Consider the following 27182-nt stretch of genomic DNA (forward strand, 5'->3'; position numbering starts at 1 on the left):
TGAACAATATCTACCCAAGGCTGGATGCTATTCCTTTATTACTTGCTGCCTGTGTAAACAAAAAGACATGTCAGACGGCAAAAAGCTTTTAACCTGCCAACAACTACCCAAGATATGGAGATGAGAATTGTATTTAAGATTTGTACTTTTTAAAGAAGACATCTCTCTTTTATTATGCTGGGCCTGATTCTGATCTCACATTAGCATAACTCAGCAGTAACAACTAAAATCAGTGGAGTTACACTGTGTAAATCTAGTGCAATCAAGTCCTCTGTGTTTGGAGGATTTCACTCTAGGGAGTGTGACACTGGAGAGCTTCTGTCCTCACTGCATTACAGCACTTACATATTTCTCATCTTCAATATCAATCACTTTGGGGGGCTTTCCTTTTTGTGACCAGGAGCAGTTGCTATCACTGGCATAATTTTCTATTCACTTTACAGTGATCCTTCCTGTTGCTGATATGCTATATCTCATCCTGAAAGTACAGCACCTGGTAACACGGTAGTCTGAAAACATAATATGTTTCTTAACATGTCTACATTGCAATTGGGGTATGTTTTTGCAGCATGTGTAGACATACGAGAGCTAGCCTTAATCTACCCAGTTTAAGTACCAACATCAGTGAAGTTGTAACAGATGGGCTTCAGGGCAGGCAGTACAGGTTTGCCTGGGACCCTGTCAGTATTCCCTCTAATTTTTCCTATGCATGTGTGGAATGAATTTTGTTATGTGCACCATTATGGAGATGATGTGTCAGACATCACCTCCATATTGGTGCACATAACAAAATTCATGTGGCGGGGGTGGAGCTGAGGGGTTTGGAGGGGGCTCAGGGGGAGGTGAGGGCTCCAGCTGGGGATGATGGGTTTGGGGTGCAGGCTGCCCCAGGGATACGTCGGGGAGAGAGGACTCCCTCCATCTCTCTCTCCCTGCAGCAGCACCTGGGCTGGGGGGGAGAGGCACCTTTCCCTGCTGTGGCAGCTTTGAGGCTGGGGCCACGGGATAGGTGCCTCTTCCCCGCCCACGGCAGGTCCGGGGCTGGATAGAGCATCTCTCCTCACCACAGCAGCTCCAGGGTTCGGCGCATAATAGGCTGCTGTGTGGCCGTATAGCTTAGAAGGAACTGATATATTTTATATGGACTTTCAGAAAACCTTAGAGAGAGTCCTTCAAAAAAGGAGCAGAGGGCCCTGTGGCACCTTTGAGACTAACAGAAGTACTGGGAGCATAAGCTTTCATGGGTAAGAACCTCATAGCGGTGCCACTGGTCTGGAGGTATATATTGTCACCAAATTTGAAATAATTGTGCGTGAGGATAAAGTCACAGAGCTCAGCAATAAGTTGTGCTGTGTCATCATCAGGGATACTGTTCCTGACAGCTTGTATTCCATCTGTATGTGGGATGTTTGTGTAGAGAGCCTCTACATCCATGGTGGCTAGGATGGTGTGGGCACCCGCATGGCCCCACAATATGCCAACATTTTTATGGCTGACCTGGAACAACGCTTCCTCGGCTCTCGTCCACTCATGCCCCTTCTCTACCTACGCTATATTGATGACATCTTCATCATCTGGACCCATGGGAAGGAGGCCCTGGAAGAATTCCACCATGCTTTCAACAGCTTCCACCCCACCATCAACCTCAGCCTGGACCAATCTACACGGGAGGTCCACTTCCTGGACACCACCGTACAAATAAGCGATGGCCACATTAACACCACCCTATACCGAAAACCCACCGACCACTACGCCTACCTTCATGCCTCCAGCTTCCACCCCGGTCACACCACACGATCCATCGTCTACAGCCAAGCACTGAGGTACAATCGCATCTGCTCCAACCCCTCAGACAGAGACCAACACCTACAAGATCTTCACCAAGCATTCTCAAAACTACGATACCCACACAAGGAAATACAGAAACAAATCAACAGAGCCAGACGTGTACCCAGAAGCCTCCTGCTACAAGACAGGCCCAGAAGAGAAACCAACAGAACTCCACTGGCCATCACCTACAGTCCTCAGCTTAAACCTCTCCAACGCATCATCAGTGATCTACAACCCATCCTGGACAATGATCCCTCACTTTCACAGACCTTGGGAGGCAGGCCAGTCCTCGCCCACAGACAACCTGCCAACCTTAAACATATTCTCACCAGCAACCACGCACCGCACCATAACAACTCTAACTCAGGAACCAACCCATGCAACAAACCTCGATGCCAACTCTGCCCACATATCTACACCAGCAACACCATCACTGGACCTAACCAGATCAGCTACAACATCACCGGCTCATTCACCTGCACGTCCACCAATGTTATATATGCCATCATATGCCAGCAATGCCCCTCTGCTATGTACATTGGCCAAACTGGACAGTCACTACGCAAGAGGATAAATGGACACAAGTCAGATATCAGGAATGGCAATATACAAAAACCTGTAGGAGAACACTTCAACCTCCCTGGCCATACAATAGCAGATGTAGAGGTAGCCATCTTACAGCAAAAAAACTTCAGGACCAGACTCCAAAGAGAAACTGCTGAGCTCCAGTTCATTTGCAAATTTGACACCATCAGATCAGGATTAAACAAAGACTGTGAATGGCTATCCAACTACAGAAACAGTTTCTCCTCCCTTGGTGTTCACACCTCAACTGCTAGCAGAGCACCTCACCCTCCCTGATTGAACTAACCTCGTTATCTCCACACTGATATATACCTGCCTCTGGAGATTTCCATTACTTGCATCTGAAGAAGTGAGGTTCTTACCCACGAAAGCTTATGCTCCCAGTACTTCTGTTAGTCTCAAAGGTGCCACAGGACCCTCTGCTGCTTTTTACAGATTCAGACTAACACGGCTACCCCTCTGATACCTTCAAAAGAGGGTGAGAGATAAGAAACAGTAGCGGTAAATGAAGATTTTTCAATATGATCAATGTTTAACAGAATTGGTACTTGTGCTAATTTATATATTTATTAATGATCAGGGAAAGATCGAATGCACACTGAATTAGCAAAATATGCAGGGGACATAAAATTATTTAGGTAAGCCAAGTATAAAATTCAGAAGGATGTAACTGAGAGAATGGATAAAATTCAGTGTCAATAAATGCAACTTAATGGATACTGGAAAGAATGATTTAGACTATAATATTCATGCACATTAATGGGGTCCAAATTAACCGTATCTACTGAGGAAAAATATGCCTTTCACAGTGGACAGAAAACTGAAATCCTGTGCTCAACATGCAGAAGTGGTCAATATTCAACAATTTTAGGATGTATAAAGAATAGAAAATAATTCTCAAAATATTCTAACACTACTATGTAAATCATTGTATGCCACTCTGTTTAGTTTTGGTCACTATCTCAGAAATGATTTAGCAGAAAAAGCAGACGTTCAGAGAAGTCTAACAAAAATGACTAGGGGTCTGGAGTGACCTTTGTATAAAGCAAGATTGACAAGATTTGTGTGTGTGTGTGTGTGTGTTTAGTTTAGGACCTGATTCAGCAAGATATTTAAGCACATGCCTAACTTCACGTATGTGAGTAGGACCAGTGACCAGCGGGGATCCTAAGGCTTGAGTTTGTAAAAAAAAACAAGCAGTCTGACCCCAGTCCAGCAAAGCACTTTATCATATACTTAATTTAAAGCACGTGAGTAGGCCATTGAGGTCAACAACAGTACTTAAACATGTGCTTAAAGTATTTTGCTGGATCAGAGCCAGAGTGCATGCTCAGTACCTGGCAGAATGCTGCCTTTATAAGAAGGGACACACAACATAATAAAAAAAGGATAGAGAAGGAAATTGTGGTTCCCCTATTTATCTTTTCTCATAATAAACTATTTTTTATAAACATATAAATCTTCATGCTTCAGGACACAAACCAGCCACTAAATGATGGGGAGTTAGAGGAAAAAACCTCTTCCTCTGGACAGGTAATTCCCTAATGGTTCAATACAAGGCGGCATACTTTTCTCAGAAGCAACTGGTATTAGACATTGTCAGAGACAAGATCCTAGACTAGGCAGACTGCTGGTCTGCTACTGTATGGCAATTCTTAAGTCCTAATAAGCTGCTGAATATATTTTAAAATGCACAGCCACCAGTATTTGTCAATATTTTACATTATTCTCCTGTTAATTTGTAATTTCAAAATGATATGTTTGCCTTGTTAAACATGTCAAACTGCTTTCATTCTTTCACTCTAAACCATAACAACTAGAATTTGTGCAAGCCGGCCAAGTAAACCTTAAAAATATTCTATTAATAAATGTACTTTTTATATATTATATTTTATTTTATTATTATTTATTAGGTATGGATTACCAGCAATGTGCCTGGTGTTTTATAAACAAATAAAACATAATGTACCTGTCCCACATGGACTATATATGGTAGGCACGTAAGGAGACTGAACAGTTATCATCTATGATATCTGCACCAGATCCTGAAAATAAAGTGGGAAGATAAAATACTAAACACAGAGGTTCTGGAGCACATAAGACTGACACATTTAGAAACCACTATTAAGCATAGGAGGTTGCAATGGCTTGGTCACATCAGAACAATGGGAGGAGACAATATCCCCAACAATATTTTATACAGTGAGATTTGTGATGGCTCTAGAAAGCAGGGTCACCCTTTATGGCAGTACCACAATATGTGTAAAAATGATATGAAGTTGTCCAACATCAATGTAGAAAGCTGGGAGGAGTGTGCAGAATCCTGTCCAATCTGGAGGCAGCATCTGGCACCGAGTGCAGCTCAACATGAAGCAGCTTTAAACCAGAGGATGGAAGAAAAACGAGAAAGAAAAGAGCAGCATGCTATAATCTTGGATTCCATCTCAAACAACACACGGATCTGTGAAACTTGTAACAAGCTGTGTCGCTCTCAAATTGGGCTTGTCAGCCATAAGCAGATTCATCAGATACCTTACTAGACCTCTTATGCGTACACCATGATCTAGCATACACCTAGACCTGTCCCAAAAATCTAAACAAACTATTTTATGATAAAGTTGTTCTGAGACTGGCTAAAGTGCACAGTGGGCTAACTTCATTCTTGCTGTACACTCATTGAAGTCAGTGGATTTACACCTAGGATGAATTTGGTCCAGTGAGTCTCTTTTATAGAACAATCAGAATACACCTTACCAGTAGAATAATCACCCGCCACTTCACTTAATCAGGTCAGAATTGAGAACTGCTACTGCTCTGACCATCAGAGGATTGAAGTTCTGGAACAGCCTTCCAAGGAGAGCAGTGGGGGCAAAAGACATATCTGGCTTCAAGACTAAGCTTGATAAATTTATGGAGTGGATGGAATGATGGGATAGCCTAATTTTAGCAATTAATTGATCTTTGACTATTAGCGGTAAATATGCCCAATGACCTGTGCTGGGATGTTAGATGGGGTGGGATCTGACTTACTACACAGAATTCTTTCCTGGGTGTCTGGCTGGTGAGTCTTGCCCACATGCTCAGGGTTTAGCTGATCGCCATATTTGGGGTCAGGAAGGAATGTTCCTCCAGGGCAGATTGGCAGAGGCCCTGGGGGTTTTTCGCCTTCCTCTGCAGCGTGGGGCACAGGTCACTTGCTGGAGAATTCTCTGCACCTTGACATCTTTAAACCGTGATTTGAGGACTTCAATGGCTCAGATATAAGTTAGGGGTTTGTTTCAGGAGTGGGTGGGTGAGATTCTGCAGCCTGCATTGTGCAGGAGGTCAGACTAGACAATCATATTGGTCCCTTCTGACCTTAAAGTCTATGAGTCTGAGTCTATAAGCAGTACAACCTCTATTGGCCAATGCTGAGTGCTGGGTGGCGGTTAATTAACCTAGAAACCTCAGGAAGTGCCAACAGCTTCGGCATATGAGTGCCCGAGGAGGGTAGTGGAACCCCTGATGGAAGAAATGCCATCAAAAGGCAGATGAGAAAATTCACTCGATGTATTTGTCAACGGCATCCATGCAGGTCAGATTGGGCCCTTCAGCTGTGGCTGACAACCAATCTAGGAGTGGAGCCCTGAAAAGCAGGCAGATGGAAGATCTCCTCTGCACTGGCAACTCCTTCAGCATATCTGGTTCCAAATGTATCAACTCCCATCCTTCCTTTGGTCCAAACCAGTGAAGTCGGGAGGGGAACACTGACACATGGGCGAAGCAGCACCTCCATATTAATTGCCCAGGCTATTGAAGCCACATTACATGGAGAGGGCACTCGAGCCTTTCTGGTAGCATGGACACAACATGGAAGGTGGCAGTTATGGGTTATAAGGTCTCACTTGATTGGCATAGAGGAGGGTCACCTTGGACGGTGAGAGAAATCACTGCATTCCACTGGGTCAGCTATGGTCCACCACAAAGCTGGGCAGCCCCTGGACAGTTAGGTGCTGACCCACCACAGTCTGTCTGCGTCATGGGGTTCGTGGGGCTAGACCAAAAGTTGAAAGGCAGACAGAAACCTTGCACCTGGCAAAAATAAGAAACCAAGAAACTTTCTGGCTTGGAAGCTGGAATGTCAGGACCATGTGCCCAGGATTGATAGATGTTGATGACCTACAATACATAAGCAACTTTAAGTTAGCTTTAATAGACCGTGAGCTGTACAAACTCAACATTGACATTGCAGCACTCCAGGAAACAAGACTGGCAAATGCTGGTTCTGTCCAAGAGACCAATTATACCTTCTTTTGGCAAAGTAAAAGTAGCGAAGAAAAGCGTCTGCATGGTGTCAGTTTCACTGTGAGAAACAAATGGGTAAAGCTCCTACAAACATCCATTGGGAAGTCAGAGCGCATTATCTCACTTAAATTTCAGGCAACCATCAGCTCTGTGAACATCATCAGTGCTTAAACTCAAATCTAGCCCTGAGGAGAAGGATACATTTTACAACTCTCTGCATCAACTGAACAAATTTTCCTCCTCTGTGACTTCAATGCAAGGATCGGCGCAGACAACAACTCATGGCAAGATTGCCTAGGACATTTTGGCATCGGCAAGATAAATGAGAATGGCCAACGACTTCTTGAATTCTGCGCTCAAAATCAAATATGCATTAACCAATTCATATTTTACAGGAAAAGCGTCATGGCGAAATCCATGATCAGGCCACTGGCAACAACTAGACCTTGTTATCGTCAGGAGGAAAGACCTACCTTCAGCGCAGAACACTTGCATGTTCCACAGTGCTGACTGTGACACTGACCATTCTTTGATTATTAGCAAAGCGAAGATTACAGCGAAGAAATTAAATACAGCAAAACCTAGGAGAAAACCCAAAATCAACACTATTAACACCAAAGGAACATCAGAGGAAATGCCAGGAGTTTGTGAAGGCTTTTGAACTTAGTTTGCACAGGAAGTCACTACCAGAGAAGGAAGAGGAATTTTGGGAAGATTTAAAAACAACAATCTATGAAACAGCTTTAGCTACATTTGGGGGAAGAGACCATCAAAAAAGGTCTGGTTTGAAGAAAATGAAGCGGGACTGTTACCTCTTAACATTAAGAACACAGCCTATATGGAACACATCAAGACGCCAACAGAGAGCACCAAAGTGAGACTTTGACATGCAAAAACCGAGGTGCAGTGAGCAAGCAAACGCTGTGCAAATCATTACTGGACCAAGCTCTGTGAAGAAATACAGACAGCCTCAGACACAGGAAACCTCAAAGTCATGTATAACGGCCTGAAGAAAGCTCTAGGTCCAACTGTCAACAAGATTGCCCCTCTCAAATTGCACAGTGGTGAAATCATTACAGATACAAGTAAACAGTTGTCTTGTGGGATTGAACACTATTCAGCGCTATATGCACAAGAAAGAAACATCACCAGTGAATCACTGGACCAAATACCAACTCTACAGGTCATGCCAGTGCTAGATGTGGAGCCCACTGTGGAAGAGCTAAGCAAGGTTATTGATTTACTATCAAGTGGCAAGGCTCCTGGAAAAGACGGCATCCCAGCAGAAATCCTCAGGTCAGGGAAAGGAAGCCTATTACCATATCTTCATCAGCTGCTACTTAAATGCTGGAAAGAGGGTGAGGTACCACAAGAGATGCATGATGCAAACATCATCACATTGTATAAAAAATAAAGGTGAAGAGAGTGACTGCAACAACCACAATGGTATCTCACTACTATGTATAGTAGGAAAAGCTTTTGCAAAGGTCATCTTAGTGTGCCTACAATAGCTGGCAAATTGTGTCTACCCCAAATCACAGCGTGGATTCATGTCAACTACAGACATGATATTTTCTTTGCATCGATGCCAAGAAAAGTGCAGAGAGCAAAATTAACCATTGTACATCACCTTCGTGGACCTAACCAAAGCATTCGACATAGTCAGCAGAGCAGGTCTATTTGCAATACTAGAAAAGATAGGATGCCCACCAACCCTGTTAAGTCTTATATGTACATTCCACGACAACATGAAAGCAACTGTCCAGTTCAGTTGGTCCATTTTGGACAGCTTTGAGATGAAAAGTGGAGAGAAGCAAGGATGTGTTCTTGACCCTACACTCTTTGGAATCTTCTTCTCAGTACTCCTGAACTGCGGGTTTAAGGACATGAAAGATAAAGTGTATCTCCACGCAAGATAGGTTGAAGAGTTTCCCATCCAGTTACAACTTAAGGCAAAGACTAATGTCAAAAAGGTGTTATTCACTGAGGAGCCTGCCCTCATAGCCCACAATGAAGATCTACTACAAGAACTCATGGACTGCTTTTCAAGTGTTTGTCAGGTTTTGCTCTCCCTATTCTTCAATCACCTTAAATGCAAACCAACTAGAAGTAGTCCAAAAGTTCAGCTACTTAGGTTCTACAGTGACCACCAAACTCTCACTGAATGAAGAACTAAATATTCGCATTGGAAAGGCTGCCACCATCTTTAGCAGACTCACCAAAAGAGCATGGCACAACTCAATGCTTACCATCAAGACCAAAATGCTGGGGTATCAAACTTGCATTCTCAGCACTCTCATCTATGGTGGGGAAACATGAACAACTTATGCTCATGAGGAGAAAAGGTTAAACAGTTTCCACCTACACTGTTTATGCCACATACTTAACACCAAAAGGCAAAATAAAGTTACCAACGCAGAGGTTCTTCAGAGGGCAAATTTATCAAGTGTGGTAGCCTTGCTCAAGCAAAGACGACTGCACTAGCTGGGTCATCTGGACCTTGGACCAATACCCAAGGACATGCTATATGGGGAGCTATCAGAGGGAACAAGAAGAACAGGATGCCCCAAGCTTAGCTAGAAAAACACATGCAACCAAATATGAAGGAATTTGGAATTGCTCCTGACCAATGGGAAACCTTGGCAAATGATTGTAACAAGTGGCACCATTGTCTCCATTAAAGCCCGTGACAGGAGCTGGCTCCTACAGTTTGAAGAGAAAAGAACTAGTAGGAAGCAAGCAGCACCCAACCAAGATACATACATTTGCAACAACTGCCAAAATCATGCAAATCTCGGATTGGACTATTCAGTCACATGAGATATTGTAAACAATCTACATCATAGGTTGCAATTCCCACTGTCTCTTGCGGATGAGAGGATGCTGACAACTTCACTGAACAATGATCAATCATTTGGTATAATAGAAATAAAAACGGTGAAATATAAAATGTTACTGCAGAATCAATGTCTCCTGCTGGAAGAATAAACAACTTGATTTCACCTCAACATTTATGTTATATAAATGCTCAGGTTTGCATCAGTAGTTGTGAAGTAGCAGGAAATGAGCCTTCATAGCAACATGCCAATTCCACTGATATTATTTATCAAATATTAACACCCTCCCCTTCTCAGAAAAGCTAAATAAAATTAGTATTTTAGGATGTTCCTAAAATCCTTCTGAAGTTGAACTGTGGTTCTAACATCAACTTCCTCTTATTAATAAATTAATATTAAAGAAAATCCTACTAAAAGAAGAAAAATTCTGGCATAATTTCAAGGTCACATGCTTCCCATCATACAGTGATATAGTTAAAATTACATCCATAATAGAGCTGGTCAAAATTTTTCTATCCTAAATGGTTTGACAGAAAATTGGATTTTTGATCAAACAATTTCGTTAGTGACAAATATCTGCTCTCTGTGGAAATGTTTTTATTTTGTGTCAAACAACTAAATGCCCCAAAACTGGAATATTTTGTTTTCGACATCCTGCTACCATGACTCATGCGAATTATAGTACAGTTTCCTCATCTCCCCAATCTTCTCTATTGCCAGGGCTCCTCAGCTATTCCCAGGATGTACCATAGCAAAGGACTCCCATGAAGCAAATACCTCCCCTCAGCATGAAGGGAGACTGTGGTGCATCATAAGGTATATGCTCTGACCAGGGACCATGGCCTAGAGAGGAAATGGGAGAATGAGGCTGCTGAACTGCAACACCTGTGAGGCAACATTTACAAATCAAAATATTTTGATTTTCAATGGAAATATTTTCAGTGTTCAATTTTGTGCTGTAAAAGTAGTAATTTTTCCACAGAAAAAGCCCACTTTATGACCATCTCTAACCTTAACATTTTTTAATTTGTTGATTATTTGTGCTCAGTTTCTCAACCTTAACTTTGTATTAACATTAGATTTTGCTTTAATGTATTTTATTCTAAATGTTTTATAGAATTGTTTGGGGTTGTTAGGTGCATAAAAGATACAAATTCATTCATTTTAATCACAGCATCATTTAGAAAGGTAACATGACAACAGCTACCCTTTGCCATGCTTAATTTCCATGCTTAATGCTGTGAATTGCATTAGGAAATGTAAAATATAATTATAGAATAGGCAGTTCTGAGTCTCCATCTCATTTTCTGGAACTTGTATGTCAAGTAAGATTTCTAGTTTTCATCAAGAAATCTTTGAGCCAACATAAATTACAGTAGGCTGATTAGGTAACAAATAAAATATAGCCCCTCCCAAAAGGAAACTCTAAGCAGTTCTGAGACCCACCTGGGAAAGCAGATAAACCAGTACCTAACAATGTTCATGTACCATGACATAAAGAACCTCAGAAGTTTTTACATGCATTTTGAGTCACAGTGTTGTCTTAAGCAAATCTGGGTTCCTCTGCACAGCAATTCAGTTGGGGGCAGCTCTAAGGTGGAAGATTCAGACTCTCTCCCTCAAAACTTTTGGAAGATTCAGTCATTCAGGTTTAGGGAAAGTTGCAATGTGTCCAGAACTGGTACATTTGGCAGGCAAAGTTGGGGGAATACTGGATTTAAGATTCCTGCTAAAGAAGAGGATGGGTAACCTATGAGGTGCCTTTGCCTAAGTTTCTTCTTTCTGAATTCAAACAGTCTGAACTATTTGACACATTAGTAGTACACTGTAAGGTATTCACCATACACTCAGGAAGGTGAGTGCCCCTATTCTGGCTACCTGTTTTTGTGTCTTGAAGTTTGTAAAATAGGAACCAGAAATGATGTTCTGGATAATTTTTCTGTCAAACAAACTCACTTAAATTTTTACTGTCGGCTTAGTATTAGAACAATTAAATTATGACACTACTAAAATTAAAACAAAACGGTCATTCTTGCTAAATAAAAGAAAGGAATAGCAAAACATGTTGTATTTTTTTCTAAATATATTTTATTCAGGTAGCAAACAGTAGCAAAATACATAATCATACAGAAGTAACTATGAAATTAAAATTTAAAAAAATGGAAATATGTGCTTTACTTTACATATGCAAATACAAAAATAATATTGTGATCAGGGCTTTCTTGTAGATTTTTTTAAAGTAAAAAATGGAAAAAACAATAGTATTGACATTGGGAACTGATTTTACATTTATTCAACTCTATTTTTAAGGAACATTATTTTATTTTTAATACTGTTCAGTCCAAAAATTAGCAAAATCACGGAGATCAGGTTAGGTGGAGATGTTATGTATTTACTGAAACAACGAGGAGTTCGGTGACACCTTAAAGACTAACAGATTTATTTGGGCATAAGCTTCCATGGGTAAAAAACCCCACACCTTCAGATGCATGGAGTGAAAATTACAGATACCTATGTATTCATGGGAATATTATAATACTCTGACTGAAATCTCTGCTCTTGGACATCAATTGTGAGTTGCTGGCAGTGGTAATTAAAGAGCAGTTCACTTTTCTGTATGTCTGTGAGGAATGACAAGAGTAACACAAACTTCAAGGTCTCTCCCACAGATAGGCCTTGGCAAGAAAAGGCAGAATACCAGGTGGCGTTGTAGCACAATTATTCTACAGATTAAAATTTTAAAAAGATAGTCTTAATCCATTATTGATTACATTTCGAATACAGCACATATCCTTTATTCCCGGACAATAAACTTAATTAAGATAACAACATGCCACCTGTGTTCTTACATGCAGAAAATTTAAGATAACTATCCTAAAAGGAGTATTTGCAGGAGCTGGAGACAGAGCATTGTTGGTAGTGGCCCCACATCTTGAGAATTTAAGCCTGAACAATATACAACTCAACCAAATCCAATCACATTGACAAACAGCAGCAAAATGAATTTCAGTCTAGGTTTTCCACTGACAGTGTATTGTGGAACACTTGGGAAACTGGAGCATAGCCATTCACCCAGCCAATATAGGAATAAACTTCAAAGGGAAGTGTGTGGTGTCAGGGGAGGTGATGATTCTATGATCATCTGTGTGTGCGCATGCAATACAGGACACTGTTTCTAACAGAGCAAATACAGTGCTTCGGTCTTTGTATGTATGTATATATGCATGTACGTATGTATATATGTATAGTGGCAATGTAAGCTTCCTTACATTGTTTTGCTATTGAACTACAGGCCTGAATCAGAGGTATTATCTCTAGGGATTAAGTTTAGAAGTGTGAGCAACAAGGGTGATGTCGTGGTGGGAGTCTGCTATAGACCATCAGACCAGGGTGATGAGATGGACAAGGCTTTCTTCCAGCAACTAACAGAAGTTACTAGATCGCAGGCCCTGGTTCTCATGGGAGACTTTAATCACCCTGATATCTGCTGGGAGAGCAATACAGCGGGGCACAGACAATCCAGGAAGTTTTTGGAAAGTGTAGGGGACAACTGCCTGGTGCAAGTGCTAGAAGTACCAAGTAGGGGCAGAGCTCTTCTTGACCTGCTGCTCACAAACAGGGAAGAATTAGTAGGGGAAGCAAAAGTGGATGGGAATCTGGGAGGCAGTGACCATGGGAGAGATGGTTGAGTTCAGTATCCTGACACAGGGAAGAAAGGAGAGCAGCAGAATAAGGACCCTGGACTTCAGAAAAGCAGACTTTGACTCCCTCAGGGAACTGATGGGCAGAATCCCCTGGGAGAATAACGTGAGGGGGAAAGGAGTCCAGGAGAGCTGGCTGTATTTTAAAGAATCCTTATTGAGGTTTCAGGACTTTTCTTTCTACACATTTCTACACTCAATGTGTAGAAAGAATAGTAAATATGGCCAGTGACCAGCTTGGTTTAACAGTGAAATCCTTGCTGATCTTAAACACAAAAAAGAAGCTTACAAGAAGTGGAAAATTGGACAAATGACTAGGGAGGAGTATAAAAATATTCCAGTATTTTAGAGTATAAAAATAGTCTCTAAGGTGCCACAAGTACTCCTGTTCTTCTTTTTATAAAAATATTGGTCAGGTATGCAGGAGTGAAATCAGGAAGGCCAAATCACACTTGGAGTTGCAGCTAGCAAGATATGTTAAGAGTAACAAGAAGGGTTTCTTCAGGTATGTTAGCAACAAGAAGAAAGTCAAGGAAAGTGTGGGCCCCTTACTGAATGAGGGACGCAACCTAGTGACAGAGGATGTGGAAAGAGCTAATGTACTCAATGCTTTTTTTGCCTCTGTCTTCACAAACAAGGTCAGCTCCCAGACTGCTGCACTGGGCAGCACAGCATGGAGAGGAGGTGACCAGCCCTCTGTGGAGAAAGAAGTGGTTTGGGACTCTTTAAAACAGCTGGATGAGTACAAATCCATGGGGCCGGATGCGCTACATCTGAGGGTGCTAACGGAGTTGGTGGATGTGATTGCAGAGCCATTGGCCATTATCTTTGAAAACTCATGGCGATCGGGGGAGGTCCCGGATGACTGGAAAAGGGCTAATGTAGTGCCCATCATTAAAAAAGGGAAGGAGGAGGATCCAGGGAACTACAGGCCAGTCAGCCTCATCTCAGTCCCTGGAAAAATCATGGAGCAGGTCCTCAAGGAATCAGTTCTGAAGCACTTAGAGGAGAGGAAAGTGATCAGGAACAGTCAGCATGGATTCACCAAAGGCAAGTCATGCCTGACTAACCTAATTGTCTTCTATGAGGAGATAACTGGGTCTGTGGATGAGGAGAAAGCAGTGGACGTGTTATTCCTTAACTTTAGCAAAGCTTTTGATATGGTCTCCCACAGTAATCTTGCCAGCAAGTGAAAGAAGTATGGGCTGGATGAATGGACTATAAGGTGGATAGAAAGCTGGCTAGATGGTCGGGCTCAACGGGTAGTGATCAATAGCTCCATGTCTAGTTGGCAGCCGGTATCAAGCGGAGTGCCCCAAGGGTCAGTCCTGGGGCCGGTTTTGTTCAATATCTTCATTAATGATCTGGAGGATGTTGTGGACTCCACTCTCAGCAAGTTTGCAGATGACACTAAACTGGGAGGCGTGGTAGATATGCTGGAAAGTAGGGATAGGATACAGAGGGACATAGACAAATTAGAGGATTGGGCCAAAGGAAACCTGATGAGGTTCAAGAAGGACAAGTGCAGAGTCCTGCACTTAGGACAGAAGAATCCTATGCACTGCTACAGACTAGGGACCGAATGGCTAGGCAGCAGTGCTGCACAAAAGGACCTAGGGGTTACAGTGGATGAGAAGCTGGATATGAATTGATAGTGTGCCCTTGTTGCCAAGAAATCCAATGGCATTTTGGGCTGTATAAGTAGGGCCATTGCCAGCAGATTGAGGGACGTGATCATTCCCCTCTATTCGACATTGGTGAAGCCTCATTTGGAGTACTGTGTCCAGTTTTGGGCCCCACCGTACAAGAAGGAAGTGGAAAAATTGGAAAGAGTCCAGCAGAGGGCAACAAAAATGATTAGGGGGCTGAAGCACATGACTTATGATGAGAGACTGAAGGAACTGGGATTGTTTAGTTTGCAGAAGAGAAGAATGAGGTGGGATTTGATAGCTGCTTTCAACTACCTGAAAGGGGGTTCCAAAGAAGATGGATCTAGACTGTTCTCAGTGGTACCAGATGACAGAACAAGGAGTAATGGTCCCAAATTGCAGTGGGGGATGTTTAGGTTGGATATTAGGAAAAACTTTTTCACTAGGAGGGTGGTGAAGCACTGGAATGGGTTACTTAGGGAGATGGTGGAATCTCCTTCCTTAGAGGTTTTTAAGGTCAGGCTTGACAAAGCCCTGCCTGGGATGATTTAGTTGGGAATTGATCCTGCTTTGAGCAAGGGGTTTTACTAGATGACCTCCTGAGGTCCCTTCCAACGCTGATATTCTATGATTAGAGGAGGAAGTGTCACTTCTAGGTTTCCGAAGAGCATGTTCAGTCCTTCTGCCCATTCAGTCCTTGGCCTCAGTGCTCAAACTGCAACTGTGATGCTGTTATTTGGTATGTGGAATCTGACCAGGAGGAACAGGACCAAGATCTGTGATTATTCATGACACACAGATTATCAAATATTTATTGGATGGTAGCAATCTTCAGTCACTGTTGACTTATACTGATTCCAGATAGTGAATCAGGCATAAAAAGTTCCATTTTAAATCATCAGACCCATGAGATACTCAGTCTCTGGCATGTCAGTTTTAACTTTGAATTTCCATGCATTTGTTGGTTTATGTAAAAACCCTCACTTAAAAAACAAAACATAGTTCTCTATTGCCTGAGAGAAAATACATATTTAGAGTCATGTAAATGCAGTAGCAGGTTTATTTGCATTTCTATCTATTCTCATGATACAGAAAATGATACGAAACCTCCAACAAGGTAAACTAGAATATAAAACACATGGTGTTAAACCCTTGAATATTTATTGTGAAAGGCATGATCTTTATGCATTTTGCTATAAATGCCATGTATAGCTTCTCTCCCTTACACTTTGTGGTGTTTAATACTTTTGTGGATGCATGTTTACCTGATATATCACAACAACTCCTGCAAATCCATATTCTGCCTTTTTTTCAAAGATCGTAGGTCAGAGGAACCATAATTGTCCAGAATGTCTCTGCTATCTAGAACCTGTTTCCAAGGGTCTGTGAAGTTCATGTTCTAAAAGTCCTCTCAAAATAATTCAAATTACTATTTTCTTTTTAACCTGCCCCACCACTACCAAAAGATGCGGTACACAATAAATTCAAAAGGAAAAATAAAGAGGACTGGCAACATTGCAATTTCCAAAACTGACACATTCTTGGTAGCACCAGACTCAGGCTGCCCATCCTTGCCTGATGATGTATGTTCTACCCTTTATTTGGGACATGCACTAAATTCAGTGGTGTAAGATTGTCCCCATGTGTAAATATAAGCCCATGCTGGGTCTGTGTGAAGTTGCAACTAATTACAACTGATAATCTTTGAAACAAGAATGCTAAATACATTAAAAAACAAACAAACAAAAAAAACTTACTACTAGTGACACTATCCTGTGTGCCAATTTCCAGCCATGGCAAGCACATTGTCTTCATGAAACTTGCCATTTAATGCTTTGATTCAGCAATCACTTGGTTTTAGATAAATGCAGTTGGTTCTAATCCAAAGCCCACTGAAATCAGTGGAAAGAGTCTTCAACTTCAGTGAGTTTGGGATTGGGATTTTGTGGAATGAACATTTATGGGAGACTGGATAGCTTCAAATTTCAGCCAGGATGGAAGTGACTAAGAATTCTTAGCACTGTACAGCTGCTTGGTTGCCTTCTATAAAATAAATTGGTGGTCTCAGTCATGTCTTGTTTCTACTAGATCAATATAATTGATATGGCACTAATTGTCACTTCGTTGGTAGTCTCAGTAGGGAAGCTAAGGGACTGAATAGGCCTAGTGACAAAATTAGACTCTTATCCATAGATGGTACGTCTAGACTACAGGTGAAGGACATTAGTGGGGAGATGAAGAGAAACCAGTGCTTGTGAGAAGATCTGTTTCCAAGCTGGTTAAGTTGCTGTTTAGATCTCTCATTCTTTGAAATAGCTTTCTGTGAGAAAATAAATTCCCTTATATCCCTAATTTTTTGTTAAATACAGGTCTGATGGCCCTAATAAAAACTTTGAGTTTGAATGAGAGTATAAGACTTAGGATTCTTATCCAGATTTTCTGGAGGACCATCTATTTTCCCCCGCCCTAGTTTCCCAGAATACTTCAATATACTGGGAGGCCCTCTCTCTGCGACAGCTCCACTACTAATAGCAGGTAAGCTGGTGTCCAAGGTAGGTAATTGCCTGCTAAATTATGGCCCTTAAAACCAACCGCATTCTCAAAAGCACAGTTACAAATGGTTCTGACCCATCGCTCTATTAGCCACATTATAAATAAATTTAAATGGTTTTTTAGGCTTTGGAAATCTGATTTTTCCCTTACATGTCTCATTCACTAATATATTCAGCAAATTTAGTCAGTTTCTTGATTTTTAATCTTTCAGTTCCATGCAAGCACAGTATGTACAGTATAGGAAAGTATCTAATTTGTATGCATCAGGCAAACCAAATTTGACCACATTGAGATATCACATTATTAATAGCTGTTTCCTTTAAATTGCCTTCAGTTTGCTTTAATCTTCTTTTTTGTGCATGATCCTGTGCGAGAAAAAAGGCTTTCATTCAGGGTTCTATTTTTATATGCAAATATATCATTTGATTATATACTTTTTTGTCCCTGTGTTATCATGAATATTTGCAATGAATGATATATGGGTTATATTTATGATTCGTGAGCTATATCATATTGTAACTGCTTGCCTGCTCATCTGCATATACAACATCCCTGTTGATGTTGATTTGTCTCATTTACATATTAATCACACTTCTATTTTCAAAGATATTTTATTATAAACCGTTTTTTCCCCCAGAGTTATAATAGCACAAAGTTGTATTTTCAAACTGAGCTCATCTCCATATATTTTTTTTTGTTTATGATAAATCACCACTTTGTCACAGACACCATATTCAATATCGTCACACTTTATATAGCTCTGACATATGGTTTCTGAGTAATTAAAGACCATGTAAACAGTTTACAACCCACTTTGCAAGCCACTTCACAGTCCAATGACTTTAATAATGTTCTGCAAATACCAAACAGAAAAGGAAACCAGCAGAGTCTGTTAGAAGTGAATGCCAGCAAAACTGCATGATCAGAGCTATTTTATTCCTAACTGGTGAATTCCATGACCATACAAAATGATGACTGTTTGCTGCATTCAAGTGATGAGCAACTAAATAGTGCAGGAAATCCTTTGAAATAAAATTTAGTAGGTCAGATTAGCTATTGTGTTACTCCAATTTAATTCTCATTGAGTTCAATGCACTGATGTAAAGCAGCTGGAGTAAAGCAGGGGAGAATCAGGTCCTCTAGCTTGGGTGAACAGATGTCTCAGAGTATTGCTATAAGGTTCCCTTTTATGGGCCCATCTGCACCAATAACTTCTGTATAGATGCCCCTTGACTGCAATGCAATTTTCCTCCCCACATAGTTTAAACAGGTTTGATCTTGCTGTGTAAGTGGGCCAAATTGTGTTTTAACTAGGGCTGTTAAGTGATTAAAAAAAATTAAGCACGAGTAGTCACACTGCTAAACAATAATAGAATACCATTTATTTAAATATTTTCAAATATATTTATTTCAATTACAACACAGAATACAAAGAATACAGTGCTCACTTTATTACTTTTATTACAAATATTTGCACTGTAAAAACAAAAAAATAGTATTTTTCAATTCACATAATACAAGTACTGCAGTGCAATCTCTATCATGAATGCTGAACTTACAAATGTAGAATTATGTCCAAAAAATAACTGCACTCAAAAATAAAACAGTGTAAAACTTTGGAACCTACAAGCCTAGGGGGGGAAGGATAGCTCAGTGGTTTGAGCATTGGCCTGCTAAACCTGGGGTTGTGAGTTCAATTCTTGAGGGAGCCCACTTAGGGATGTGGGGCAAAATCAGTACTTGGTCCTGCTAATGAAAGCAGGGGGCTGGACTTGATGACCTTTCAAGGTCCCTTCCAGTTCTAGGAAATAGGACTGAGTAGGCTTAAATTAATGGAGATATTCTATTTCTTGTTCAGCCAATAGCTAAGACAAAGAAGTTTGTTTACAGTTGTAGGAGATAATGCTGCCCGCTTCTGGTTTACAATGTCACCTGAGAGTGAGAACAGGCATTCACATGGCACTGTTGCAGCCAGCATTGCAAGATATTTACATCAGCTGCACTAAAGAGTCACATGTCCCTTCATGCTTCATCCACCATTCCAGAGGACATGTGTCCATGCTGATGACAGGTTCTGCTCAATAACAATCCAAAACACATGTTCATTTTCATAAGTTGAGTCAGATGCCACCAGCAGAAGGTTGTTTTTCTTTTTTGGTGGTTCGGGTTCTGTAGTTTCCACATCGGAGTGTTGCTCTTTTAAGACTTCTGAAAGCATGCTCCACAACTCGTCCCCAACAGATTTTGGAAGGCATTTTAGATTCTTAAACCTTGTGTTGAGTACTGTAGTGATCTTTAGAAATCTCATATTGGTACCTTCTTTGCATTTTGTCACATCTGCAGTGAAAGTGTTCTTAAAATTAGCAACATGTGCTGAGTCATCATCCGAGACTAGTATAACATGAAATATATGGCAGTATGCGGGTAAAACAGAGCCAGAGACATACAATTCCCCCCCAAGGAGTTCAGTCACAAATTTAATTAACACTTTTTTTTTAAAACTAGCATCATCAGTATGGAAGCATGTCCTCTGGAATGGCTGAAGCATGAAGGGGCATATGAAGCATTAGCAGCATTATCTCCTGTAAATGTAAACAAACTTGTTTGTCTTAGCGATTGGCTGAACAAGTAGTAGTACTGAGTGGACTTGTAGGCTCTAAAGTTTTTCATTGTTTTGTTTTTGAGTGAAGTTATGTAACAAAAAGTATCTACATTTGTAAGTTCCATTTTAACGATAAAGAGATTACACTACAGTACTTGTATGAGGTGAACTGAAAAATACTATCTCATCATTTTTACAGTGCAAATATTTGTAATAAAAAATAATATAAAGTGAGCAGTGTACACTTCGTATTCTGTGTTGTAACTGAAATCAATATATTTGAAAATGTAGAAAAACATCCCAAAATATTTAATACATTTCAATTGGTATTCTATTGTTTAACAGTGTGATTAAAACCGCGATTAATCATGAGTAATTTTTTTAACCACAATTAATTTTGAGTTAATTGTGTGAGTTACTGCGATTAAATTGACAGCCCTAGTTTTAACTATGTTCCTGAACTGTGAACATGAGCTCTGATGAGGATCTCAACTAAGCTAAAAGACCAAACAGTATTTGAAATGTGTTAAGAACTACTGAGTTATAATCAGGTACCCCAACATGGTGGTAGTTACACGTTATGGTGCAGATGGGACATATTGTATCAGTTCAAAATTCAGCCCTTTTTGTTCATGATTGAAAGCTGTTAATTTGTGACCACTGTTCAGTGACTTCCGTTGAAGTGTGCTGATGGTCTGTATGCAGTCCACTTCCACAAAAGCACTTCTGGCATTAATTGGTATCAACACTGGCAGTGTGAAAAGAAAGACGAACATTGAATGGGCCATGAAGTCTGGGCTACACTATCACCCTCTACTACTTCATACCTGAGGCTGCACTGGTGGGTTGTTATAGAGAAATGTGTAACTGATTCTTAGTCAAAAAGTCAATTTATTATTTCATCCTCTTTTACAAGAAAAAACAAACAAACATTATTTTCATGAAGAGCCCAGTCTAATTGTATGAGGCGAATTGGAAGCTTTTATATTGACTTCATTTGGGAGTTCAATTGGAAATAAGAGGGGAAAACACATTTAATCCAAATCAAACATGTTATTTTGCTAAGGGTCTGAAGTCACATTACAGTGTGTAACAGAAAACTCACAACTGCCACTCAAATAGGTTTTTTTCCCCTCTTCCAGTGAGACTTAAGCATATTCTTTAAGTGTTTTGCTAAATTGGGATGATACCACCAACATGCTTAGAGTTAAGCAAATGTTTAATTCCCTTGATGAATCAGGGAGTCTGCCATGATAGGCTCTGTGATGCTTAGTGAACTGGACAAACAAAATGATACTACTGGGCAGAGGGATTTAGTCTCAAGAGAAAGTCAAAGGGTTGCATGTAAGAATGAACAGCATGGTGGAGGCAACATTCCGGGAGCTGGGACAAGGAGGATGGTGAGAAGCCAGGAGCCAAGTAGGGAAACAGAGTAGATGATCACAATAGTCCCTTCTGGTCTCATAAGCTGAGTCTATGACTTTCTACAGCAAAAGAACACTGGACAGACTACTTGTTCTTTTTCCTCCATTGGTGGAGGTGCACTAGGAATGAGGCTGTGCCACAAAAATAGTACAGAATTGCATGCATTACACACCCATTTACCAGATTAATTACACTCATAATTAATCATACCAATTAATAGCAGTTCTGTAATTATATATACTTATTCATCACGGTATCTGAGCACTACAATTAATAGGAAGTGGATGTCTCTATCCTGTGGGTGGCTTTGTAAAATCTCAGCACAAATCAGTAACTCCCCTTGCTCTCCATAAAACATACAGCAAACTAGTCCAATTATTGGAAACAGAAATTGGCTGACCCATAGTTCTGAACAGTGGTGCTGAGTGAGAGTTGACATACTGTAATGAAGCACAGAATTCTCAGATTGTTCAGATTCCCATGGATTTTTGCCATGACATTTTACTCATTAATTATGCTGACATTGTGTGCTGATCTCAACCCTTGCCCAGACGCTATTTCTTGCAGATGTATTTGTGACAATGTTGTTTTGGAATGCTGGTTTATCTTTATTGTTTCAATTTTTCACAGATCTGTAACTAGATGAAAAACATATTCCTGCAGTGCAGAGAGAAAGTGGCTTGTTTGCAGAACAGGGCAGTAAAAGGATCTGCAACCAAATCACTGTTTAAAATAACACAGTTTGGTTCCTAGTGAATGCAATACGTACATTTTCTCTAGGTCACCAAGTCCTGAGAAAGCTCCTTTTGCAATGACTCTCACCTTGGTGAGGACAAATCTCCTGAAAATAAAGAAAATTCATGCTGATTATTTATTATGTATATCACAATACTGCCCAGTGGCCCCAGTCAGGATTGCGGATACACTGTTCTCTGGATGGCACACAGAGGCAGAGAAGATTTTTTGCCCTGAAGAATTTACAGTTTAAGCTGTCATTGTCATAATCAATATGGATAACTCCCCATGTAGGCCTTACGCATTAACAGTTAGCCTTGAGCAAGGGGCAACATGCTGTTGTGCTGCCACTGAAGCATCCCAGGAGGTCAAATGTCACTCAATGAGTCACAATTTCCCTTTGGTCTCCACTGCTTTGGCAGGGAGTAAACAGTTCTGGGTCCATACCTGGGACAGCTATGCTGGCCAATGCATTGTGAGGCAGGGGATGGAGACATTCCCCATCCCCTCCTGCCCTTTCCCACCCACCTGCATGTGGTGGTGGATGAAATGGTTCTGTGGGGCCTTATTCATCTTCTGCACTGTGAGTGGTGGGATGAGTCACTGACACAAAGCACTAACGGGTTGCCTTATACTCCCTGTACCTTGCATAGCCACACAAGTCAGGCCACAATCTGACCCTAAATAATAGAAGTGCACAGACAATAGCATGTCAGGTAATATCTGCTGTGGATGTAACTTTAGGACTCTATAGGGAATACTGTGTTTGACAGTTTGTGCTGATAATTACGCACAGTATTCCACAGAATGGTTGTGGAACTAATGAGAACTTTAGAAAGTACTGCATGGTTCATGGAAGACTCTTTCCCACATTGACCCAGAGAATGTTTTAATACATTTTTTAACAGACCTCGCCGGGGGGGGGGGGGAGGGGGGGAAGGGGAATTTAGGAAGAACATAAATGTCAGTGCACTGCTTTAGGCCCCTTCTACTAATGAAGGTTCATCTCTTTTAGCACAGTAAACACAGAAAAAGTACAGAAATTTGCTGTAGTGCTTGACAAACAAAAAGGAGGGGTATCTATTGGTCCTTGGATAAATAACATTATCCTAATTAATGGCTTTTCCCCACAAATTTATTTATTTATTGAAGTGAAAAAATAAAGAATTATTTATGCTAAAATTACCTATCAGGTTACATAATACTACCCTATAGGCCATTATGTGTTAGAAGCCAGGACAAGAAGCTGTGATATAGAGGGAATGAGCCACACATCATACAGTGTGTTGATAAAGGTTTCAGAATGGTAGCCCTGTTAGTCTGTATCAGCAAAAGCGAGGAGCCAGATGCTGACAGAGTTAGCAACGGGATTTGTTGCAGGGATTGGTTCCTGGGACCTGACCCATATCTATTCAAAGGACACCATCATAGGACCTAACCACATCAGCCACACCATCAAGGGCTCATTCACCTGCACATCTACCAATGTGATATATGCCATCATGTACCAGCAATGCCCCTCTGCCATGTACATTGGCCAAACCAGACAGTCTCTATGCAAAAGAATAAATGGACACAAATCAGACATCAAGAACTGTAACATTCCAAAACCAGTAGGAGAGCACTTCAATCTCCCATGACACTCAATAACAGACTTAAAAGTGGCAATTCTTCAAGAAAAAAACTTCAAAAACAGACTTCAATGAGAAACCGCAGAACTGGAATTAATTTGCAAACTGGGCACCATCAAATTAGGCCTAAATAAAGACTGGGAGTGGCTGGGTCACTACAAAAAGTAATTTTCCCCTCTGTTAATACTCACACCTTTTTGTCAACTGTTGGAAATGGGTGACATCCACCTTGATTGCATTGGCCTTGTTAGCACTGACCCCCCACGTGGAAGGCAACTCCCATCTTGTTGTGTGCTGTAATATTTATACTGCTTACTGTATTTTTCACTCCATGCATCTGATGAAGTAGGTTTTAGCCCATGAAAGCTTACGCCCAAATAAATTTGTTAGTCTCTAAGGTGCCACAAGGACTCCTTGTTGTTTTTGTGTTGGTAAAGGAATTTATCCTTATTTCTACAACTGCTGTTGGCAACTGAAGTCACACTCAAATCCTTTCAGGTACAAAGACAGGCACTGGCCGTAAAAGGGAAAAAAAGGGACCTTTTAAAATCAAAAAGCTACACACAGGTATGTCAACTATGCAATTCTCTCACTCAGTCTATTTTCCTCCAGGAATGACATCTAATTGTTTCTTGAATTACCAGAGAGGTTTTGCCTCAATAACCTCGTCTAATATTAATTCCTTGCTTTTATCATCTCAGGGTGAAGAACTGTTTCATAATGGTTGTTTTAAAACTTATCTTTTCATTTCCATTGATGTTTCCTTATTTTAATATCTGTACAGGGCTGGAAACAGGAACTTAGATTGATATTACCTACTGTACACCATTGCAGTGTATATCTATCTTTTAACAATCTGCACTTCAAGGCTAGAGAGACTGTCTATCCCGTTGTTCACATCAAGTATTCATAGAATCTACTGTTCTCATTATGCTATGTAATTAGTCTAGAATTTCCATATGATGATCGTGTTTTAATCAAAATCTCGGGTAAGGGTATTATCTTGCTGGAATTCCAGTACAATGAATTTTTGCAATTTAGCTGCATATCTTTGGTGGAATATGGTTCCTCATTTAGATCTCTGAATTTAAGTAGTTCAATATTTAAATACCTTGGGTGAAATTCATGTCCGGTTTTACTCCATTAACTTCCATGGGGGGGTATACCAGGAATGAATTGGCCCTCTCATATTTTCATTTAGTGAAAGATGATTGATTAAGTCTCTTTTGGACTTCATCATTCTATTATTATTATTAATTTAAACTGTTCTGAAATAGCTTCCATACACACCGTCACATAAGAATTGCAGCACTGAGATTATTATGCAAATGTTGATGGATTAAAGAGTTTCCAGAAAAGGCCTAACCTGGATTAGGCAATTTGTAAAGTTTACCCCAAAACACAGTGAAGATAGTTCATTCAAAGCTATGTCTGGACTTTCATAGTTCAGCTAAATAAAATGGAAGCCTTCAAAATACCCAGTAGGCCTAGTGTTACAAAGCTGAACCAATTAGGGAAATGCTTACCTTTGATCTACTTCGAAACCTGTTCCAAACACCCTTTTGTAGCAATAAATCCTTGGCTAGGGAGCTCTAGAAGGCATGCTCACTATGAACAGCCATATATATTTTTGCCAGTGTACAGAAATACTCAAAATCAAATCATCTTGATATGGATGCAGAGCAACAAGATGTGTATATACCTCTATTTAAGAGCTGGATTCTGCTACCCTTTAGTTACCCGTGGTGCATACAATTACACACGAGTAACTACATTCATGTGAGTAGACCCATTGAACTCAGTGACACTACTCATATGAGTAAAGCTACTTGTGTGTTTGCAGAATCAGGACCTTACTTTGCTACTTTGATTTGAATAAGTCATTTTGTCAAGTAAAGTGCTACTCAGTGTGAGTAAGGATGCCAGAATCAGACTATTTTTTTTAATGTATTGTAGCAGTTAAAATTTAATTGGGGTTTAATAGCTAAATCTTGCACACCACTTAGAAAAAAATAGGACTAATTGTTCTCAAAAAACTGTGCCTAACTGGGCTGTAATAAAGTTAGTCTTATTGTTGCAAACAACAATGAAGGTATGTCTACACTGCAATAAAACACCTACGGCTGGACCATGTCAGCTGACTTGGGCTCCTGCTACAGAACTATAAAATTGCAGCATAGATGCTTGGGCTGCAGCCCAGGCTCTGGGACCATGTGATGGGGGAGGGTCCCAGAGCCTGGTCTCTAGCCCAAGCCCAGGTATCTACACTGCAATTTATAGCCCTGCAGCCTGAGCCAGCTGACATGGGCCAGACAGAGGTGTTTTCTTGCAGTGTAGATATACCCTACAAATCTAATTTAATCGAAAGAGGCTATTTGTTGAAATTATCAACTATATAATGGATATGTATCTATTATAACCAGTGAAGTGATGTATAGTTTATAAATCTCAAGAATTAGATTTTAAGAATTAGCCTGTATTTAAATAATTCAAATAATAAAGTAGCAATTCCCTGTTTGAGGCATCTACATAAAATATAACCAACGACCACTTCTTTAGTTTTGTTTTTAGAATAATTTTAGTAGGGTCATATCTGACTAATAAGTATTTGTGCTTAAGCATTTTTATGCCAAAACAAAGAATAAGTCACAAGAGTCAAACTAAAAGATTTGAAAGGTTTACATACAATAGAAAGAAGCACATCTCTAATCATTGTACAACAGCCCTGGCTTGTGGGTGTTTTGTTTTTTTTGCATGTAGTTTTAGTAGCTGTTTTTTTTTTTTTTTTAATACTTAGTTGATTTTAATTAATTGCATTTTACAATAGTTGTGTGCAAACTTGATTATATATTTGTTTAGTGAAGTGTCTAATTTGCAATTTAAAAGTTTATATGAATAGTCTACACACTAATAGCCTTAGCTCAAGCCCATTGAAGTGAATGGAAAGACTCCCAATGACTTCAAAGGATTTTTGCATCAGAAAAGAAATGGAACAAAATAAAAAAATAAAATAAAACTTCAGTCATGGGGACAATTTATTGGAGTGCTGTTTCCTAATCCAGCTTCTTCTTTCAGTACAATCAGTGACAAGTAGCCAAGTGTCCACGTAGTTCTTGGTTTGTTTTTTTTTGTTTGTTTGTTTTTAGGTAAATCATGGTGTCTAATCTCCATATACAAACTATCGGTCTTGCACGTTGGAAGACACCTTTAATAGATCATCAGGTCCTCTTCTGGGGTTACTGTGATAAGATTTGATCAGTGAACCAGATTCTGATTTAATTTACCATAGTGTACATTTGCAAAAACTCTAGTGACATTAAAGCTTTTATTATTATTTGTATTATGGAAAT

The 27182-nt window shown here is 40.2% G+C and overlaps 1 protein-coding gene across 3 annotated transcripts in view; it reads right to left on the minus strand.

The window, feature by feature from the left end:
- The window catches only part of FSHR (follicle stimulating hormone receptor), a 179463-nt gene that overhangs the window by 76881 nt on the left and 75400 nt on the right, over window positions 1–27182 (minus strand). For 2 of the 3 annotated variants that reach the window (XM_054024384.1, XM_054024381.1), the window contains exon 2: window positions 22236–22307. The exons of the other annotated variant lie outside the window; for it this stretch is intronic. In XM_054024384.1, the coding sequence (XP_053880359.1) occupies window positions 22236–22307 (72 nt within the window). The remainder of the gene's footprint in view (window positions 1–22235; window positions 22308–27182) is intronic. 3 annotated transcript variants of the gene reach the window in all.

Source organism: Malaclemys terrapin, chromosome 3 (assembly GCF_027887155.1).
Source record: "Malaclemys terrapin pileata isolate rMalTer1 chromosome 3, rMalTer1.hap1, whole genome shotgun sequence".
NCBI lineage: Eukaryota > Metazoa > Chordata > Testudines > Emydidae > Malaclemys > Malaclemys terrapin.